This window comes from Panicum virgatum, chromosome 5N (genome assembly GCF_016808335.1).
Source record: "Panicum virgatum strain AP13 chromosome 5N, P.virgatum_v5, whole genome shotgun sequence".
Lineage (NCBI taxonomy): Eukaryota > Viridiplantae > Streptophyta > Magnoliopsida > Poales > Poaceae > Panicum > Panicum virgatum.
Window position 1 is genome coordinate 51475505 of NC_053149.1, and position 15610 is coordinate 51491114.

Below are 15610 nucleotides of genomic sequence, written 5' to 3' on the forward strand. Positions count from 1 at the left end.
TGGAATCAGTGCTGCCCGCCTAACTTTGAACGTTCTGAACTTGGAAAAATAAAATGAAGGGCCATCTGAAAACATGTGATGCTTGTCCTCTGCTAGCCACTCCCGATATCCCTGCATCTGCTATGGCTCAAGTACTGCAAAATTAAGCTATGATGACTTCTCGGTGTCATAGAGGCACCACACGATAATCCATCCGTTTGTGAAAGTGATCCCCGGAAATGGAATTGTTCTTGCCAATACTTTCTGCTCTTGCGGTCAACGGGTCAAGTCAACGAAAAGAGGTCGCATAACACCCAACTGGGAAGCTTCGTTGGGGAGAGGGCGTGGGGTAGGAATTGCAGGGGCCGTCACCATCCGGAGACGACCACAGCAGGTGTACAGGATACAGATCACTCCATCAAGAACTTGGTTTCCTCTCCGAGCTATAAACACCACACCGATGCTTGAGACGACACTCCCCCTCCATCGCCCAGCACGAAAATGGCACCTCGCAGATTGGCCGCTGGCCGCCTCTGCGCCCTCTTCCTCCTCCTGTCGTCCACCGCCGCCCTCTCCTCCGGTGCCTCCACCGTGGACTCCATCTGCACCATCCCCTCCCATCCTCCCGAGCGCCGCCCGTCCGCCAGCAAGGACGACGCCCTCGAACTCCTCAACTCGTTCCAGCTCAACGCCGGCTACTTCTTTGGCGGCGAGGACATCCACTTCGCGAAAGATGACGGCAACGAGTCCTACTCCTACGTGACCCGCTCCTTCTCCCTGTTCCCTCACAGCGTCGACCTCACCGCCGACGACAGCCTCCTCCACGTCGCCGCCACGTTAACCCTTTCCAGCGGCCGCGGCCGCAGCTACTTGACATCCCGTGGACGACGGCGCCGCTACGTGGGCGACCACCATGTCCGCTTCTATCTCGACGGCTACTACTCCTCCACCTCCGATGAGCTCTGCATGACTGGCGCAGGCACCTACTCTTCCGATGGAGGCTCGGGCTCCATCGAACACCTTGAGGGCGCCGTCCTCAAGCTCCGGATCCCGAGCCCATCCAACCTCTCGGACCCCTTCGTCACTGGCCGCCTCAAGGGCGCCAGCTTCGAGGCCATCTCCCTCGTCGCGTACGCCGAGGGCTTCTACCAGTACGCCGAGAGCGTCGTCTCCTGCTCGACGCTGCAGCCATCTTCTCCGGCGAGGGGCGCGTCCCAGGCGCTCGGCGCCAACTTCTCGTGCGCGCACCTCAAAGAACATCTCGTGACCTCTTACAATCTGCAGCACGGCGGCGGCGGCGCACACGCGCCGGCGCTGATGGGGCTGCAGCTGCAGGCGCCGCGCCTGCACGTCGGCCAGGTCCAGTGCACCGCGCGCGGCGAGGTGCGTGCGTACGCGGTGCTCTACAACGACACGAGCAAGTGGGGTCAACTGCAGCCACACCCACCCTTCATGGCCGGGGAGGAGGTGCTCGTCGCCGAAGGGCGGTGGGACTCAAATCGGAGCGTGCTCTGCCTCACGGCGTGCCGTGTGGAGCGCTCAGCGGAGACGTCCCCGTCAGTGAAGGAGTGCGGCGTCGGCATGAGCTTCTGGTTCCCCGGCGCCTGGACTATCAGGGAACGGAGCGTCGTCGCCGGCAAGATCTGGAATACCTCGAGCGAAGCGGCCGGCGGCGGCGGCGGCTCCGGCGATGTGATATCGGTGTCGAGCATCGACGGCCACAACCAGAGAAGCAACTTCTCAGACGTGAGGTACCAATACACGATGGTCGAGGAGGCGAAGAAGAGCTACTTCAACGACCCCGTACTGAGCGACCCAGAGAAGAAGGAGAAGGTTACGGGGTCGCCGTTCGTGGCCCCAAACTACACCGACCACGACTTCGCGTTCCATTTCTACGAGGCTAATAAGGACGCGATGGGGAGCGGACGCGCCTACCCTGTTACGATTGGCTCGGCGGTGGTCTACGGCGATCAGCTCGCCGCAGACGATTCCTTCTCCCGGCACGCCATGGTCGACATGAAGCAGCTGCAGGATGGCGAGCTGGTGAACGTCAGCTACGACATTCGCCAGCACGTCCCGCCTGCGGGCTGGGTGCGTCCCAAGAACAACTCGTACTCGGTCCGCCTAGAAGAGCGCCGGATCGCGGCGGAGGGTGTCTTCGATCCCAGGACGGGCGTCCTGTGCATGGTCGCCTGCCGAGAGCACAACAGCTCGACGACGGACTGCCAGATACTGATCACCGTTCAATTCGCCTCCATGGACGGGGAGGCGCGGCAGCAGGGCCATGGAAGGGGAGCGATCAGCAGCCTGAGGAACAAGACGACGGACCCTCTCTTCTTCGACAAGATCGAGATCTCCCTGTTCGGGATGTACAGCGGCGAGGTGGCCGAGTCGGTCTCGAGGATGGACCTGGAGAGCATCATGCTGGTGGTCTCCACGTCGCTGCCGTGCATCTTCGCCGTCCTGCAGATCTTCCACGTCAAGAGGCGACCAGAGGCCGCCGCCGGGACGTCCATCACCATGCTCGTCGTCCTGGCGCTGGGGCACGTCGCCCCCCTGGTGGTCGGCTCCGAGGCTCTGTTTCTGAGCAGGACGAGGCCGTACGCGGCGGCGCCGTTCCGGAGCTACGTGCCGTACGAGCTGAGCCAGGCGATGATGAGGGCGCCCACCCTGATCGCCCTGCTGCTGCAGTTGCGCCTCGTCCAGCTGGCCTGGTCCGCGCGGAAGAAGACGACGGCGGACGATGCCGGCCGGAGCGCGGCCGCCGCCGAGAGGCGCGCGCTCTGGCTGTGCGTGCCGGTGTACCTGGCCGGCGGCGCAATTACCGTCGTCGCCCACGCGATGAGCGCCCACCGCGCCAAGCGGGAGGGCTCCTCCCTCACCGTCCGCCTCGGCCCGGAGCCGGCGACGCTGTGGGAGGACCTCGTGTCGTCCGCGGGGCTGGCGCTCGACGCGTTCCTGCTCCCGCAGGTCGCCATGAACGCGTTCGCCGCCCCGGCCGCCGGCGCCGGCAGGATCCGGGCCCTCTCGCCGTGGTTCTACGCCGGCGGCACCGTGGTCCGGGCGCTGCCCCACGTGTACGACGTGGTCAGGGCCCGGCGCTACGTGCCGAGCCTGAGCCCGTCCTACGTGTACGCGAGCCCCCGCTACGACCGGTTCGGCGTCGGCTGGGACGTCGCCGTGCCGTGCGGGGCGGCGCTGCTGGCCGTGCTGCTCTTCCTGCAGCAGCGGGCCCGTCGTCCGGCCGCGGCGGCGCCTCTGTTCCCTTCGCGGAGTAGGCTGGGCGAGTACGAGATGGTCTCTAATCTTTAGCTCGAGGCTTTGCTCGAGCTCGACGCGTCCCTGCTGCGGGTCAGGAGGGACGACCAGCCGCCCGGTCTCGTGTCTGTTCCAACCATCGTCGTCGTCGTCGTCGTTACCACGGCGGCACGGCGCCTTTCTCTGTCGCAACCGCATCTTGCCATGAATCTGCGCTGGCCAGTGGAGCACGGGTCGCTATGGCGCGTAAGAGAATGTATATTTTATTTTTTTCCTCGAATACCAGCTTCATAAGAATCTCAATGGTTGACGTTTACTTTGAAAAAGCTAGCAGTGGATCGATAGCTTGGATTTTTCGCACTATCATTGCTAGCTAGTCACTCTCGTGGGTGTCAAGTGTCATTATTTTCGTCCCACGCTTACTTTCATGTCTTCCCTGCTGGACTGAATTTTCAAACTCTTCTAGCATCTCACTCTCGTGGGACAGACTATTCAAGCGTCGTTATGTGCATGAGCTAGTCAGTATCATGGATTGCCATATCACATCATACGTTTTGATCATCTAGTATATCCAAACGGAGTACTTAATCCTGTTTGGATCTAGCTGTTAATTATACAATATTAAAATTAGCACAGGTGGGTAAAAGCTCACTATGTTGTAAAATTGGTGATCCTTAAGCGTACCGCTTTTCAAATATTTATGTTATTTCTCCAAAATAAGATACAACTTTGGACAAAAAGCATAAATATTAATCTAAAGAGGGTTAGGAGTACACCTAAGAGTCACCAATTTGCACTTCTATAGCTCACAATAAACTACATACCCAGGTAATTATTTTCTCCATCCCAAATTATTAGTTTTTTTTCTAAATTCTTAGATTTTGGTATGCACATAGACATAATACGTATATAGATATATAGCAAAATCTATGAATTACAAAAATTCAAAACGACTAATAATTTGAGATGGAGCAGGTAGAAGATACAGTTGGCTCCCATAGCTAAATACAGCTAACTTCAAACAAGTGCAAAACGAGATGTAGAGCAGGTACAATCTCAAGGTCAAACTTGACCCATCCCTGAGATACGAAGTTGACGTGTAGAAGAAAAGTTCCTATTTGGTTGGTGGCTAACCTTGCCATAACTAATTTTATTAAGATGTGGCTGCCAAAAAGTGACTACAATTGTCTCATTTAACTTACTGTAATCAATCTTAAGCAGGTTGCAGATTGTCGATGGGAGTGTGGCCAACAAAAAAGTAAAATGCACCTAGATCACTATACTTGTCCCGCTAGTTCACTTCGATTCCCAAACTCTCAAAACGTGCATCTCCACGCACAAAAAAAAACTTAGTAGTAGATCCCTAAACCGTGTTAAAGGGTTTATCCTAGATCCTAAAACATGCCACGTGACTAACCAAAGTGGACGTGGCATGCCGCCACGCTTACAAACGTGTTAAGAAAACCGTACCCTTGGTATCTGCATCTTCTGCCATTTGCTCCTTCCTACTTACGTTCGTTTGTGTTGAGGTGCTATGCTCCGGGTGCGTGGTGGCGCGATGAGGCCACCCTCTGAGCTGCAACCCGCGATGCGTGCATGCCGCCAACCATATCTCGCTCATTGGGGATCTAAATAAATTAGCCGGACAAGTTTGGGGATATGAGGTGCATTTTACTCCCAACAAAATTGAAGGCACACTTGTGACAAAGCTTAGTAACAAAATATGTAAATGCCATGTCATAATTAATATTACCTCTCTCTAGTTTTCTTCTTAAAAATACCTAATATTTATTACAAAAGGAAAACAAAGTGCAAAGTGTACAAAATTTCTGTAGAAAAGCCTAGCACAAAATTAAAAGGCAGATGTGAGTGAACTAAACAAACTTAGGTGGAGAGATGCTTGTGATGGAACACACCTATTTATGTTCGAATTTTCAAGTTGCCACGAGTACTCATATTTTTTCTAAATTTATTTTAGAATACAATCGGCACTATTTTTTTTTGGAACAATCGGCACTATTTTTCTGAATTTGCTCTAGAATTCAATCCGTGCTATTTTTCTAGCGGTGGATGCTGGGTCTTCCACTGCTCAAAACGCTAAACGCAAAGGCGGGCGCCGGCGTTCAAGCATTGCAGTGCCTGAAGCCTCCAAGCTTAGCCTGGATGGGATAGGGATGTGGAGGACCGTGACACTAGGGGTGTTAATCATATTTAATTTTGAAAAATTAGTACAAAATTTAAATAAAAAAGGGTTAGAGGTGCACTTATTAAGGGTCACTAATTTGCACCTCTCTACGTGACACGCACGGCACGGGCGGACTGGGAGATGCGGAGCGGCTGCGCGCGGCGTGCTGTCCGTTTCAACGCGTTCTTGTTTCCGTTCCGCTCCATCCCCGTTCTTGCTGATACGTAAGGAGAAGTGGCCGCAAGTCGTGGCTCGCGCAGCCGGCGATCGTCGTCGTTGGCAGCTGCCCCACGGCCACGGCCAGCCCAGTTTTGAGTGGCTTGGCTGGAGGCCCGCCCAGACTTGAAAATGGCAACAACGTGGTCAGTCCTCGTCGTCCACCGCGCCATGGGTCAGTCCTCTTCCGAGTGCGCCAACAAAAAATACTTATTAGCCTCTCACTTGCGCAAATGGAGCGTTCATACATAATGATTCCGTACCGTCCCCTTGCGTGTTAATTAGTTAAACAGCTAGCCGTGGCATATTAGGAGTGAGTAACATCAATTATTCACTTTGGAAAAGTAGTGCCATATCACGTGTTCATATAACCATAGCATCTACATACATATAGTATCGATCTGGATTGCTTTAAAGGAAACCCCAACTCGCTCTGGTAGCAACTCTCCCGAAGCTGCAGCTCCATGATCTCTACCTGCTTCAGTTCCTCGTGATACATAGAACGGAGACAAATTAGCAGCAGCATCGCGCTGTCAGAGTAATTAAGCTGGCCAAAGCAGCTGGAATCTCTGCTAGCTAGAGCTAGTAGTGCATATAAGATCACGGGGATAGGACAGATAGCCTTACGTATATACATTCTCCGTCCACCGTCGTGTCCGGAGATGCTGTCAACAAATCTTATTTTTCTCCGTCGACCGTGCGCACCGCATGGCAGACGGCAGCAGACGGGCTTTCCTTTCGATTTCCTAGAGTCCTAGACCGATCTTGACCGGCCTAACGAACCGTGGATGCATGCGTGCATGGAGCTACTGCCTACTGCTACTGGTGGTGGCGTTGGTTTAATTTTGAAACAAGCACGCAGCAAAGTTCAACAACGCGCTAACCAATATAATGGAAGTTACATCTCAACCATACGAGTCGTCGGTCAGTCATCACCGGAGTTGACGACGGCGACATCCCTATCTCGCTCCTCGCTTGCACCTCCTCCACGCCCACGGCAGGCTCTAGCTCCACCGCTACTTAAAGGCCAGCCAGCCAGCCGCACTGACAGATCAGAGAGCACACCGCAGTTCGCCCGTGTCTCAAACGCGGGCCCCCTCGTCGTGCTCGGCCGGTCAGCAACCGCCGTCGATCGTCCTCGCCACCGGCGTCGTCCCCACCTCCGATCCAATCCAACTCCTCCCGACCGGCGGGTCACCTTGTTCGGCCGGCATGAACGCCCAGCAGGTGCTCCAGTCGATCCGGGGGATGATGACGGGCCTGCGGGGGATGGACGCGCGGAGCATCGTCAGGGCGTGGCCGGCCTCCACCACGCTGCTCTGCGTCTTGGTCGTCCTTCAGACGCTCCGCGCCACGAGGAGACAGGAGGCACCTCGTCATCCTCCTGCCGCCATGTCGGTGGCCACGCTTGCCGCCCTGTCCCTGGGGTGCGTCCTGCTGGACCTGGTCCTGTCGCACTGGGTGTTCGTCCTTGTCACCCTCGTCTACCTGTTCAGTTAGCGCGCGCCCTGAGGCGGGCACACGGTCACGTCGATCGACGCCGATCGCTCTGTTGCTTTAGCATGTAACTAGGTTCATGCCCGTGCGTTGCTCACAGTCACAGGGAACGTGGTACGGTGCCCACGTTCCCGTACCGGGAACGTGGTACGGTGCCCACGTTCCCGTACCGGGATCGCGGGTACATTTTCGTCCCAATAGTGTTAAAATCACTCTCAAACAACGTACCACGTACCGCGTTCCACGTTCCTCGATCTGGGAACTTTTGTGACCTGTTGCTACGGGTGGCAAAAAGATTCATAGTGCAAGACACAAAATACTTGATTAGAAAAATCTTAAAATAAAGACCAAACACGAGCCAAAAAATATATATATGCAATCCATCATTGTTTTGCAAACGTGTCATGGTTTATTTATCATAGGGTCCCTTTATCATATCAAGCTTTACTACAATACAATAGGACCAACTGAGAACTATATATCAGATACTACCCTATCAAATAGATGTATAAATACTTCTATATGGTTAGGATAATTTGGAATTATTTCCAAACAAAGTTATGAGTTGGTAGGATAATTTGGAATTATTTTCAAACAAAGTTATGAGTTCCGTACAAATTAGTTCAACACACCAGAACTTGAATTTATAATCATGTAGACCAAGGTTGGAGCAAATGAAGATGACAAATCAGTCAGCTGCCTGGGTTACAGGCAATATTAGCATATCCATCTGTACAATGTTAGGGCTATATGAGAACTCTATATCAGATAGCATGCTATCATACTGATGCAGAAATACCCATATATCAGCAGCGATTAGCTGGACTTCATCCCAATCTAAGTTGTGTGTTCTGTATGAATTAAACTAAGCCACCTGGATAATGTGTTCATCATTATCCAAATTCCTGAGTTCCTAAAGTTAAGCCCTGCAATAGTAGAACAAATATATTAACCATGACAATAAAATAGCCGATTGGAGATTGTTCGAACTTCAAAATACATAAACAAAAAGCAAGTGTAGCAAAGTACGTGATCACTCACCAAATCTCGTCCGAATGCGAGCATTTTATTCAACATTAAAAATCCTTCCATCATACACGTGCATCATACATCTTCCTATAAGCCTCACGCCGTTTTGTTCCTTTCATTCCTCTGCTCATCGGTCATGGCTGCAGCCCTAATTCTCTCCCTCTGCTGTTTAAATTCAGTCGCACTTACATTCTCAGTGGTAGAAAAAAAATCAGAATGATCAGGCACACCGAGCCTAGTGTTAATTGATGATCTTAGTATATACCTGTAGCAGTGCTATCCGGAACCTTCGTTTAGAGGAGGTCTACAACATTTCATACCCGCAGACTGCATGGTCTATCGCAAAAGCAGAATTGTCATATACTACCAGGCCATTCCAGTACTCGATGGTTCAATGGCATGATGATGAGAAAAGGAACAGAATTGTCAAGGAACAAAAAAAAAAGGGGGGGGGATGTGTGATTGAAAGCACAATCTCAGGCAGGTGGCTAACCTGATAGAAATCACCGAATGATAGGACAGGGAACCGCACGGGCTCGAGTAGCATGACTGCGATGTCGAGACTGGCGTTGGCTTTGTGCGCCTATTCGGTGAGCCACAATAGATTTATCTTTTCTTTGGCTAATAAGAGTTACAAAAAAATGGGTGGAACAACAAACCTTGTGAAGTCAACAACTATAACAAGAACATGCTAATAACTTGGGGCACTTAGGAATAAGTTTTCCAGTAATGTGCTGGTAGTCCAAATTCTAGAATAAGGGAAAAAGCCTGTCCCCAGCCCCAGGCACTGAAGTACTAATTCACCTGCTAAATGTACGAGCTGTACAGTAAAGCAGAGCGCTCCAAAACAGCACAAGTAATCTAGATCATGATCAAACCAAACACTTTTGTATACAACCCAAGTAATACAAATAACTACAAAATAAATAGGATGATGGAATATCACACCAGAAAGCTGATAATAAATTAACAGAAGTCAGAATACTGACGCAGTGAAGCTGTATTTATTACCTTAATCTCATGGTGCCGCTTCGGCAGCTCATCTGCAGACAATTTCTTGCACATCAGCTTCCTTCTTTTTCAGCTTCTCTGGATCAGAATTTCCTGCCCCACAAAGGCCAGAAACATTCAGCTAAATACAGAGTTGTCTTTATATGCTCAAACTCAACCATACTCTACAACACAAATGCAACATCAATTATCCACTGGCCCAACTTTTTTCCTGTAAAACTTTAAACTCCCAAAGAAAATCAAAAGAACGTACAACAGAATTTAAGGGGTTTGGGATTCCCGTACCAATAGCCCACTGCAGCATGCTGTGGAGGGAGCCGAAGCCACCACCGAACGCGTCCTCTTCCACCGACGAGCCTCCAGCAGCATCCCCCCTCCACAACCAAATTCACCTCCACAAGCCCACTAATGATGCTTCCATGGATCTCAAGGAGCTCACCTGTATTGGCAAGGTGGGCGCGATGGCATCGCCGAGGATGCCGGCAGGCAGACCGTCCGCGAAGACCAGCGTTGGGGGAGGCGGCGCGGCGGGGAGCACGCGTGCATCTGCGAGCAGCGGTCCGCAATGGAGAGGAAGGGGAGCACCGACGGAGGAGTCAGAGAGGAGTCCGCTGTTGGATCCGCCAGCTCGTGGTCGTCTGCCACTCGCCCTGCCGCCTCCTCCGCGCCGAGTGGACGGGGTCGTCGAGCGAGACGGCCCAAAGCGCGCCGCTAGGGTGGATCCGCGCCGGGTGGACGGCCGCGCGGCGAGGTCGTCGAGCGAGACAGAGACCGTGTCCGGTTGCAGGGGCGGAGGCGAGGGACGGCAGGCGGCAGCCGCGCGGACTGCGCCTCGCTTGGTCCGCGCCGGGAGTCCGAGGGGACGGGCGCGGGGGAGGGGGATTGGAACACCTCAGTGTTAGCGGTAGGCTTAAATTGCTAATCTTGGCCCTAAGCAATGTCATTAGCGCTAATCAAATTTGCATAGTAACCATCAACTCAGCTGAGTTCGAGCACGTTTTTCTCCCTAATCCAAACTCCAAATCAACTTTACCCAAAACCAAAGTTGTAGATTTTCTCTACTTCTATGATTTCTATTTTGGCCAAATTTCAAGTTCCAATATAAATTTTTGAGTTTTGGATCGTCAAAATCTGGTCAAAATATTCAAATGTGTTCACTGTGCTCCCCTGTGCACCACTGTGCTCCCACGCCGCCCATACCGGCGACTGTGGCCGCCGGCGAGCTCCTCCACGCGTCGGCCATCGCGCCACGAACTCGCGCGAGCTCAAGCTTATCCCTTCCCGGCGCTCAACTCCGTTTTCCCCTCCCCTTCTCCTTCATCCTCGAGCTCATGCCGAGCCGAGCCCGAGCAGAGCCGCCGCCGGCGTTCGTGCCGGCCAAACCCTGTCGCCCCTTTTTGGTTCCCCGCGCCCCAACCCTCCTCGCCTCACCCCGCACCCCCTCCACCCGTTCCCGAGCCCGGCCGACCCCTCTCCCCGGCCTTATCGGCCATCTGCGCCGCCAGCCGCCATTGTTGCCCCGCCAGAGCTCCCCCCACCCATCGAGCTCCCTCTCCTAGCCCTCCTTCGTCCGAATCGATCGCGTGGTGAGCTTCGCCGAGGCCCCCTCGTCCTCCCCGAACCCTTTCTCCTCTCCTTCTCGCGCCGCCGCCACTGGAACGCCGCCACACCGCCGCAACTGCCCTGCCTCCGCCGCCGCGCAGCCACGGGCCGCCCCTGCTCCGCCCGGGTGTGCGGGCCGCGGGTCTGCGCCACCCCGCCGCCGGCAAGGCCGCCCGCCTGCGGAATGCTGCCGCCGTCGTGCCTGGCCGGGCCGAGCTGGCCACGACGTGGCGAGCACGGGGCTGGGCTGGGCCTCTCACTGACCCGTGGGGCCCAGCTGTCAGCCCCTGTTTAGGGTTTAGGGTTTTTTTCCAATTAATAATTAATTGGCTAAAAATTTGAAAATACTTAGAAAAGTTTAGAAAAATGCTAAAAATGCAAGCTCAATTTTGTTAGTTTAGTTAGATCCAGGGCTTTAGAGGAAAATTATCTATGCCTGTGTTATATTAGTTTTGCATGTGATATATTTTGCTTTGTGCTCAAGCTTATTTAATTTATTCCTATTGTTCTGTTGCTCGCAAAAAGATGAAATTTATGCAGTGGCTTACTCCTTGCACGTGCAGTTCACTGTAAAATTCTCATGTGTAGAAGCTTAATGTATGTTGGTAAAGAATATTTTTGCTCAGTTTAGGTGGCTAGGGGCAAAGTAAATGCTTTCTTGTTGCAATAAATGTTATTAAATTTTTCTTGCATGTGATATCAGTATATTATCATGCTGGTAAAATTTTGTTGCTATGTCATGTCTGCAAGTTAAGGATTTGCAAGTGTTTAGCTCCTAGCTGCAGTTTTACTTTTTCTGTTATGAAATAAATTCTTTTCCGTAATGTACCTTTTCAACAGTGGCTTGGTTCCAGCTTAACCCATGTGTTCTTGCATTAGGATCAAAATAGGTTACACTTGGAAATATTTTGGTTCTATTTGCTTGCTAGTAATTAAAATCTCTAACAAATCGTTGCCAAGTCATTTCTTTCTTTAATTGTCGGATTGCATTCTGAGTGTCTTGCATCATTTCATTGCACCGTTTTAACTTTTGCACGACATCTTTTTAATACGTATAGACGCCGCGAACGAAGCAGTTTACGAGCTTGTTGCTGAGCCGGTCTCGGAGCCACAAGTAGGAGAGCAGCAGGAGGGCGCAGTCGAAAATGCTCCCGAAGAAGTCGCTAACCCCGCTGACCTGCAAAGCAAGCCCCGGAGCACAACCCTTACTTTAAATTTACACAATGTTATTAATTATGTACTTGTGCATTAAGTTTCTAGGAGTTGTATGGAACCCTAGATGCATAGTCTCTAGATTACTCCAGTGTCCCTACTAGTGTGGGCAGATCGATAGCACTGCTACGCTTAAGTAAAACCCGGTAGAAGACGGGTGATTTCCTTTCACCCGCGAGATATTGGTTGTTACTTCAGTAAGAGAAGTGAGAATGTTACGTAAGGCTGAAAATGGAGACCGGGCGGAAGAAAAGTTGGACATGATTATGGATTTAAGGAAAATTGAATCTCCGCCTGTGTCGATTGAGGACCGTTCCGTTATTGGCCTTTTGACTGAGGATTGAACAGTACTAACCACATGCCGGAAGTAGGAGGTAGTCGAAACCGGTAAGCTAATTACCTAAATTGTGGCGGAATCTGATTCTCGACCTGCGGTGCTGGGCAAGGGTTGACGGATGGGATAGTCGTCCACGGGTTCACCGGGTGTTCGCCGTGTGGGGCTCCTCATCCGGGTGTTTGCGGGCTTGATTCAGGCTTCGGGGTAATCATGGGAACAGTTGCTCGGTGTGACTCGACGGGGTCGCACTTGGCGTGTGAGTTAGGTCCACCTTGCAAGGTTAAATCAGATCGATTCGCCATGACTCACGGATATGAGAGCCTTGGTCAATACGTCACATCGTAGTAAAGATTGAAAGGACAGAAAGATGGAAGTTGGATGTATGGTTGTATTCTTCAAAATATAATATGATCAACCATATATGCTCTAGAGAACTAGGCGAACCTAGTTTATTGTTGTCAACTCAATTGGAGTTAAAATATTGAAAGTAAGGATCCAGTACTAGTGGCTTTTCAGCAAAAGAAACTACAGAGCCAAAGAACCTTGCATATTAGGAGTCGGCTAAGTATATACTAATAGTCGGGTAAGCCTTGCTGATTATTAGAGTACTCAGGATTTTGGTTGTAACCCTTCTGAGCAGGCTGCGTTCCAGAGGACTTCGAGGAGATCTGTGCGTCCTGGATTGGTCAGCCTCTTCCTCCGGGTTGGACTGTCGAGTGGGTTCCGTCTTCTCCGTGAAGTACGGGCAATGGGCCTCACATCAGTGGGCAAGATGTGAAGCTCGTCTTTTGGTCCTCGACGTTATCTACCGTATTGTACTTTAAAGCTTGTTTCAACTTTGTTGTACTTTCCGCAGCGTTTAAACTCTGAGGTTTGAAAGGTAACCCTGGTTTGTAAAACCTTATTGTAAATTAATCCGGTGACTTTTGTGTTAAACTCTTGTTGTAATTTATTTTGAACTCTTGTTTTTCTTGTAATCATCTGTGCTCGTCCTTTGGCGAGAGTTCCCGTGTAATCAATCCTGGTTAGCAGGCAATCTGGGTGTACTGGTTGAGAGCAGTAATTGTGGATTAAGCTTAAGTTGTTAATTATTGCACTTGATCGGTATCATTTTGGACTGTTCTGTGACAGGGATAGGGCGGAGAGGGTGTGGCGGCGGCGGCGGCGAGCAAGCGAGATGGGGAGGCGAGGGCGGCGCGAGTGGGACGGCGGCCCGGCGAGGTCATCGAGCGAGACGCGGAGGTCGAGGGTGGCGTCAGCAAGCGAGACAGGGAGGAGAGTGCGGCGGCGGCGGCGAGGGAGAGGACCGCGCGAGAGGGTAGGTGGGAGGCGCCCGGGCGAGGGAGAGGAGGCGCGGCGGCAGCGTCCCGGCCGCGAGGAGGGATAGGACGCGCGCAGAGGAGGCGCGGCGGAGGAACTGTCGGGGAGGAGGCGCGGAGGAGGAACCATCAAGGGAGAGTGGGGGAGGGGGGGCCGACAGACGCACGTGGTTGTAGGTGCAATCAACCATATAGCATAGTTAGTAGTCATAGTCAGAAACATGTGTGCATATGTAGGTGCAATGTATACGTGTGAAACGAACACCACGAGCACCACCACTACCACCAGCACCACCACCACCACCACCACCACCATCAGCATCAGCACCGTCACTATCATCACCATCATCGGCCGAGCTGCTATCCTTGGACTCCTGATACGGTGGACTATGCTCACCTTCGCCATCATCAGTCTCGGTATCGCTGCTCACTGGTTTTGCTGTTGTTTTGCATTTTTGACGCTTCGGGTCACCCTTCGTAGGCCCCTTCTGGAACTTTCTCTTCCCTAGGTGAGTGTCACCCACATTTTTACGTGCCCAATCGCTGATGGAATCATCCCCCGTAGCCTTACATAGATCTGAGAGGTTTATTTGATCTCTGGCAATATGGGACGGGAGAGGGCCGTCGCCCTCATCATCATCCTCGTCCAGAACTGGAGCCCGGTTAGATCTACCATATTCCATCCATTCCCGCACCGGATTATTCTCATCATAGAAAGAAAGATGGGCCAACTTTGGAGTACTTGAGCCGAACATCATCCACCAGGACGCTGCATGTGCAACCGAGTATGTAAGCAATATATTCGAATAGAGAAAAAACAATGTCGTACGGAATAACTCTTACATAGGGATGTCCTTGGGTCCATCACCATTTTCATTGCCATTTCACCGCCAAACTCGCCAACCTTCTGCCGAAACAGGTCAAGCTCCTGTAATGCCTGCACGGCGCTCTAGAGATCCATCATGCGCTGAAATGTATCCTTGAGTCCACGAAATATTTCTTGAGTTAGATCCATCGTATATGAATACCTCGGATTTAGGACAGCAGCTGCAAAATATAAATCACTTCAAATAAGCATAAGGTCAATAGAGATTAAAAATAGATGACTCGTATAGTCTTACCTGGACCGACATACGTGCCTATGAACACGTCACCCAACCTCTCATCCACCACCTCAAGATACTCCTTCAGAGTGGAAACATTTGTTCCAAAGAAAGACCGCAGCTCCCGTTTCATAGTCTGGTAGGCCATCACGATTTTGCACATGTTGGGCCTCTTGTCTTGATCAGCAAAGCGAAGGAACTTGTATATTGGTTGAACAGTGTCGATGATATATTTCAATCCATCCCACCACTCCAGACTTGATAACCTACCATGAGTAAATCTACCATCTTCGGTATCCACTCATTTACTATGTAAAAACTCAGTAGATGTCATCCACTGCATGAAACGATCACGTTTCCGATAGATGCTATCTAGGAATATGTAGTTGGTTCCAAATCGAGTGGCATTCCACTTGACCAACTCACCACCGATTGCGTTCCTCATCATTGTATTCAACTGACCATGATTGTGTAACCAATTTGAAATTCGCTTGCACTACTTGATCGTAATAGCATGTTTAGGCCTTCGAGCTATATCCTTCAACATCAAATTGACGGTGTGTGCTAGACAAGGTGTCCAAGCAATGTGTTCATACACCTCTCTTAGTTCCTTGCATGCTTTCTTGTAGTTGGAGCCGTTGTCGGTGACTACGTGCCCGACATTCTCCGGTCCAATCTCCTCGACTACCTTTCGAATCTCCTGCAAACAAAGACAGATTCTTTAGTAACATGTCAAAACATACTCAATGTGAATGGAACATGTTTAGGGGCTACCTTGAGCAAATATGCGGCATCTTGAGTTCTTCCACTCGCATCAATAGACTTGTGGAACCACATAACCCCATTGCAATATATCAAAAAG

The 15610-nt window shown here is 51.4% G+C and overlaps 1 protein-coding gene and 1 long non-coding RNA gene across 5 annotated transcripts; one reads left to right on the forward strand and one right to left on the reverse strand.

Moving 5' to 3' along the window:
* The first annotated feature begins 418 nt into the window (after positions 1 to 418).
* LOC120675246 lies at positions 419 to 3678 on the forward strand. Its single transcript, XM_039956361.1, has one exon. It carries the CDS (start codon positions 481 to 483, stop codon positions 3289 to 3291), a length of 2811 nt encoding a protein of 936 aa, XP_039812295.1. The 5' UTR covers positions 419 to 480; the 3' UTR covers positions 3292 to 3678.
* Positions 3679 to 7719: 4041 nt separating this feature from the next.
* LOC120675247 lies at positions 7720 to 10232 on the reverse strand. 4 transcript variants are annotated; one of them, XR_005675277.1, is made up of 6 exons: positions 9461 to 10230; positions 9176 to 9268; positions 8658 to 8785; positions 8430 to 8500; positions 8177 to 8329; positions 7720 to 8061 (listed from the first exon to the last, which is right to left on the reverse strand). It is a non-coding gene; the product is annotated as an uncharacterized LOC120675247 (long non-coding RNA). The 4 variants fall into 4 exon arrangements; XR_005675276.1 differs by having other exon boundaries at positions 8177 to 8348; positions 8658 to 9268; positions 9461 to 10232; XR_005675275.1 differs by having other exon boundaries at positions 8177 to 8326; positions 8658 to 9268; positions 9461 to 10231.
* Between the last annotated feature and the right edge of the window lie 5378 nt (positions 10233 to 15610).

Bases quoted from the DNA above. Each gene is read 5' to 3' on its own strand.
- LOC120675246 (XM_039956361.1), top strand. From the start codon at position 481: ATGGCACCTCGCAGATTGGCCGCTGGCCGCCTCTGCGCCCTCTTCCTC.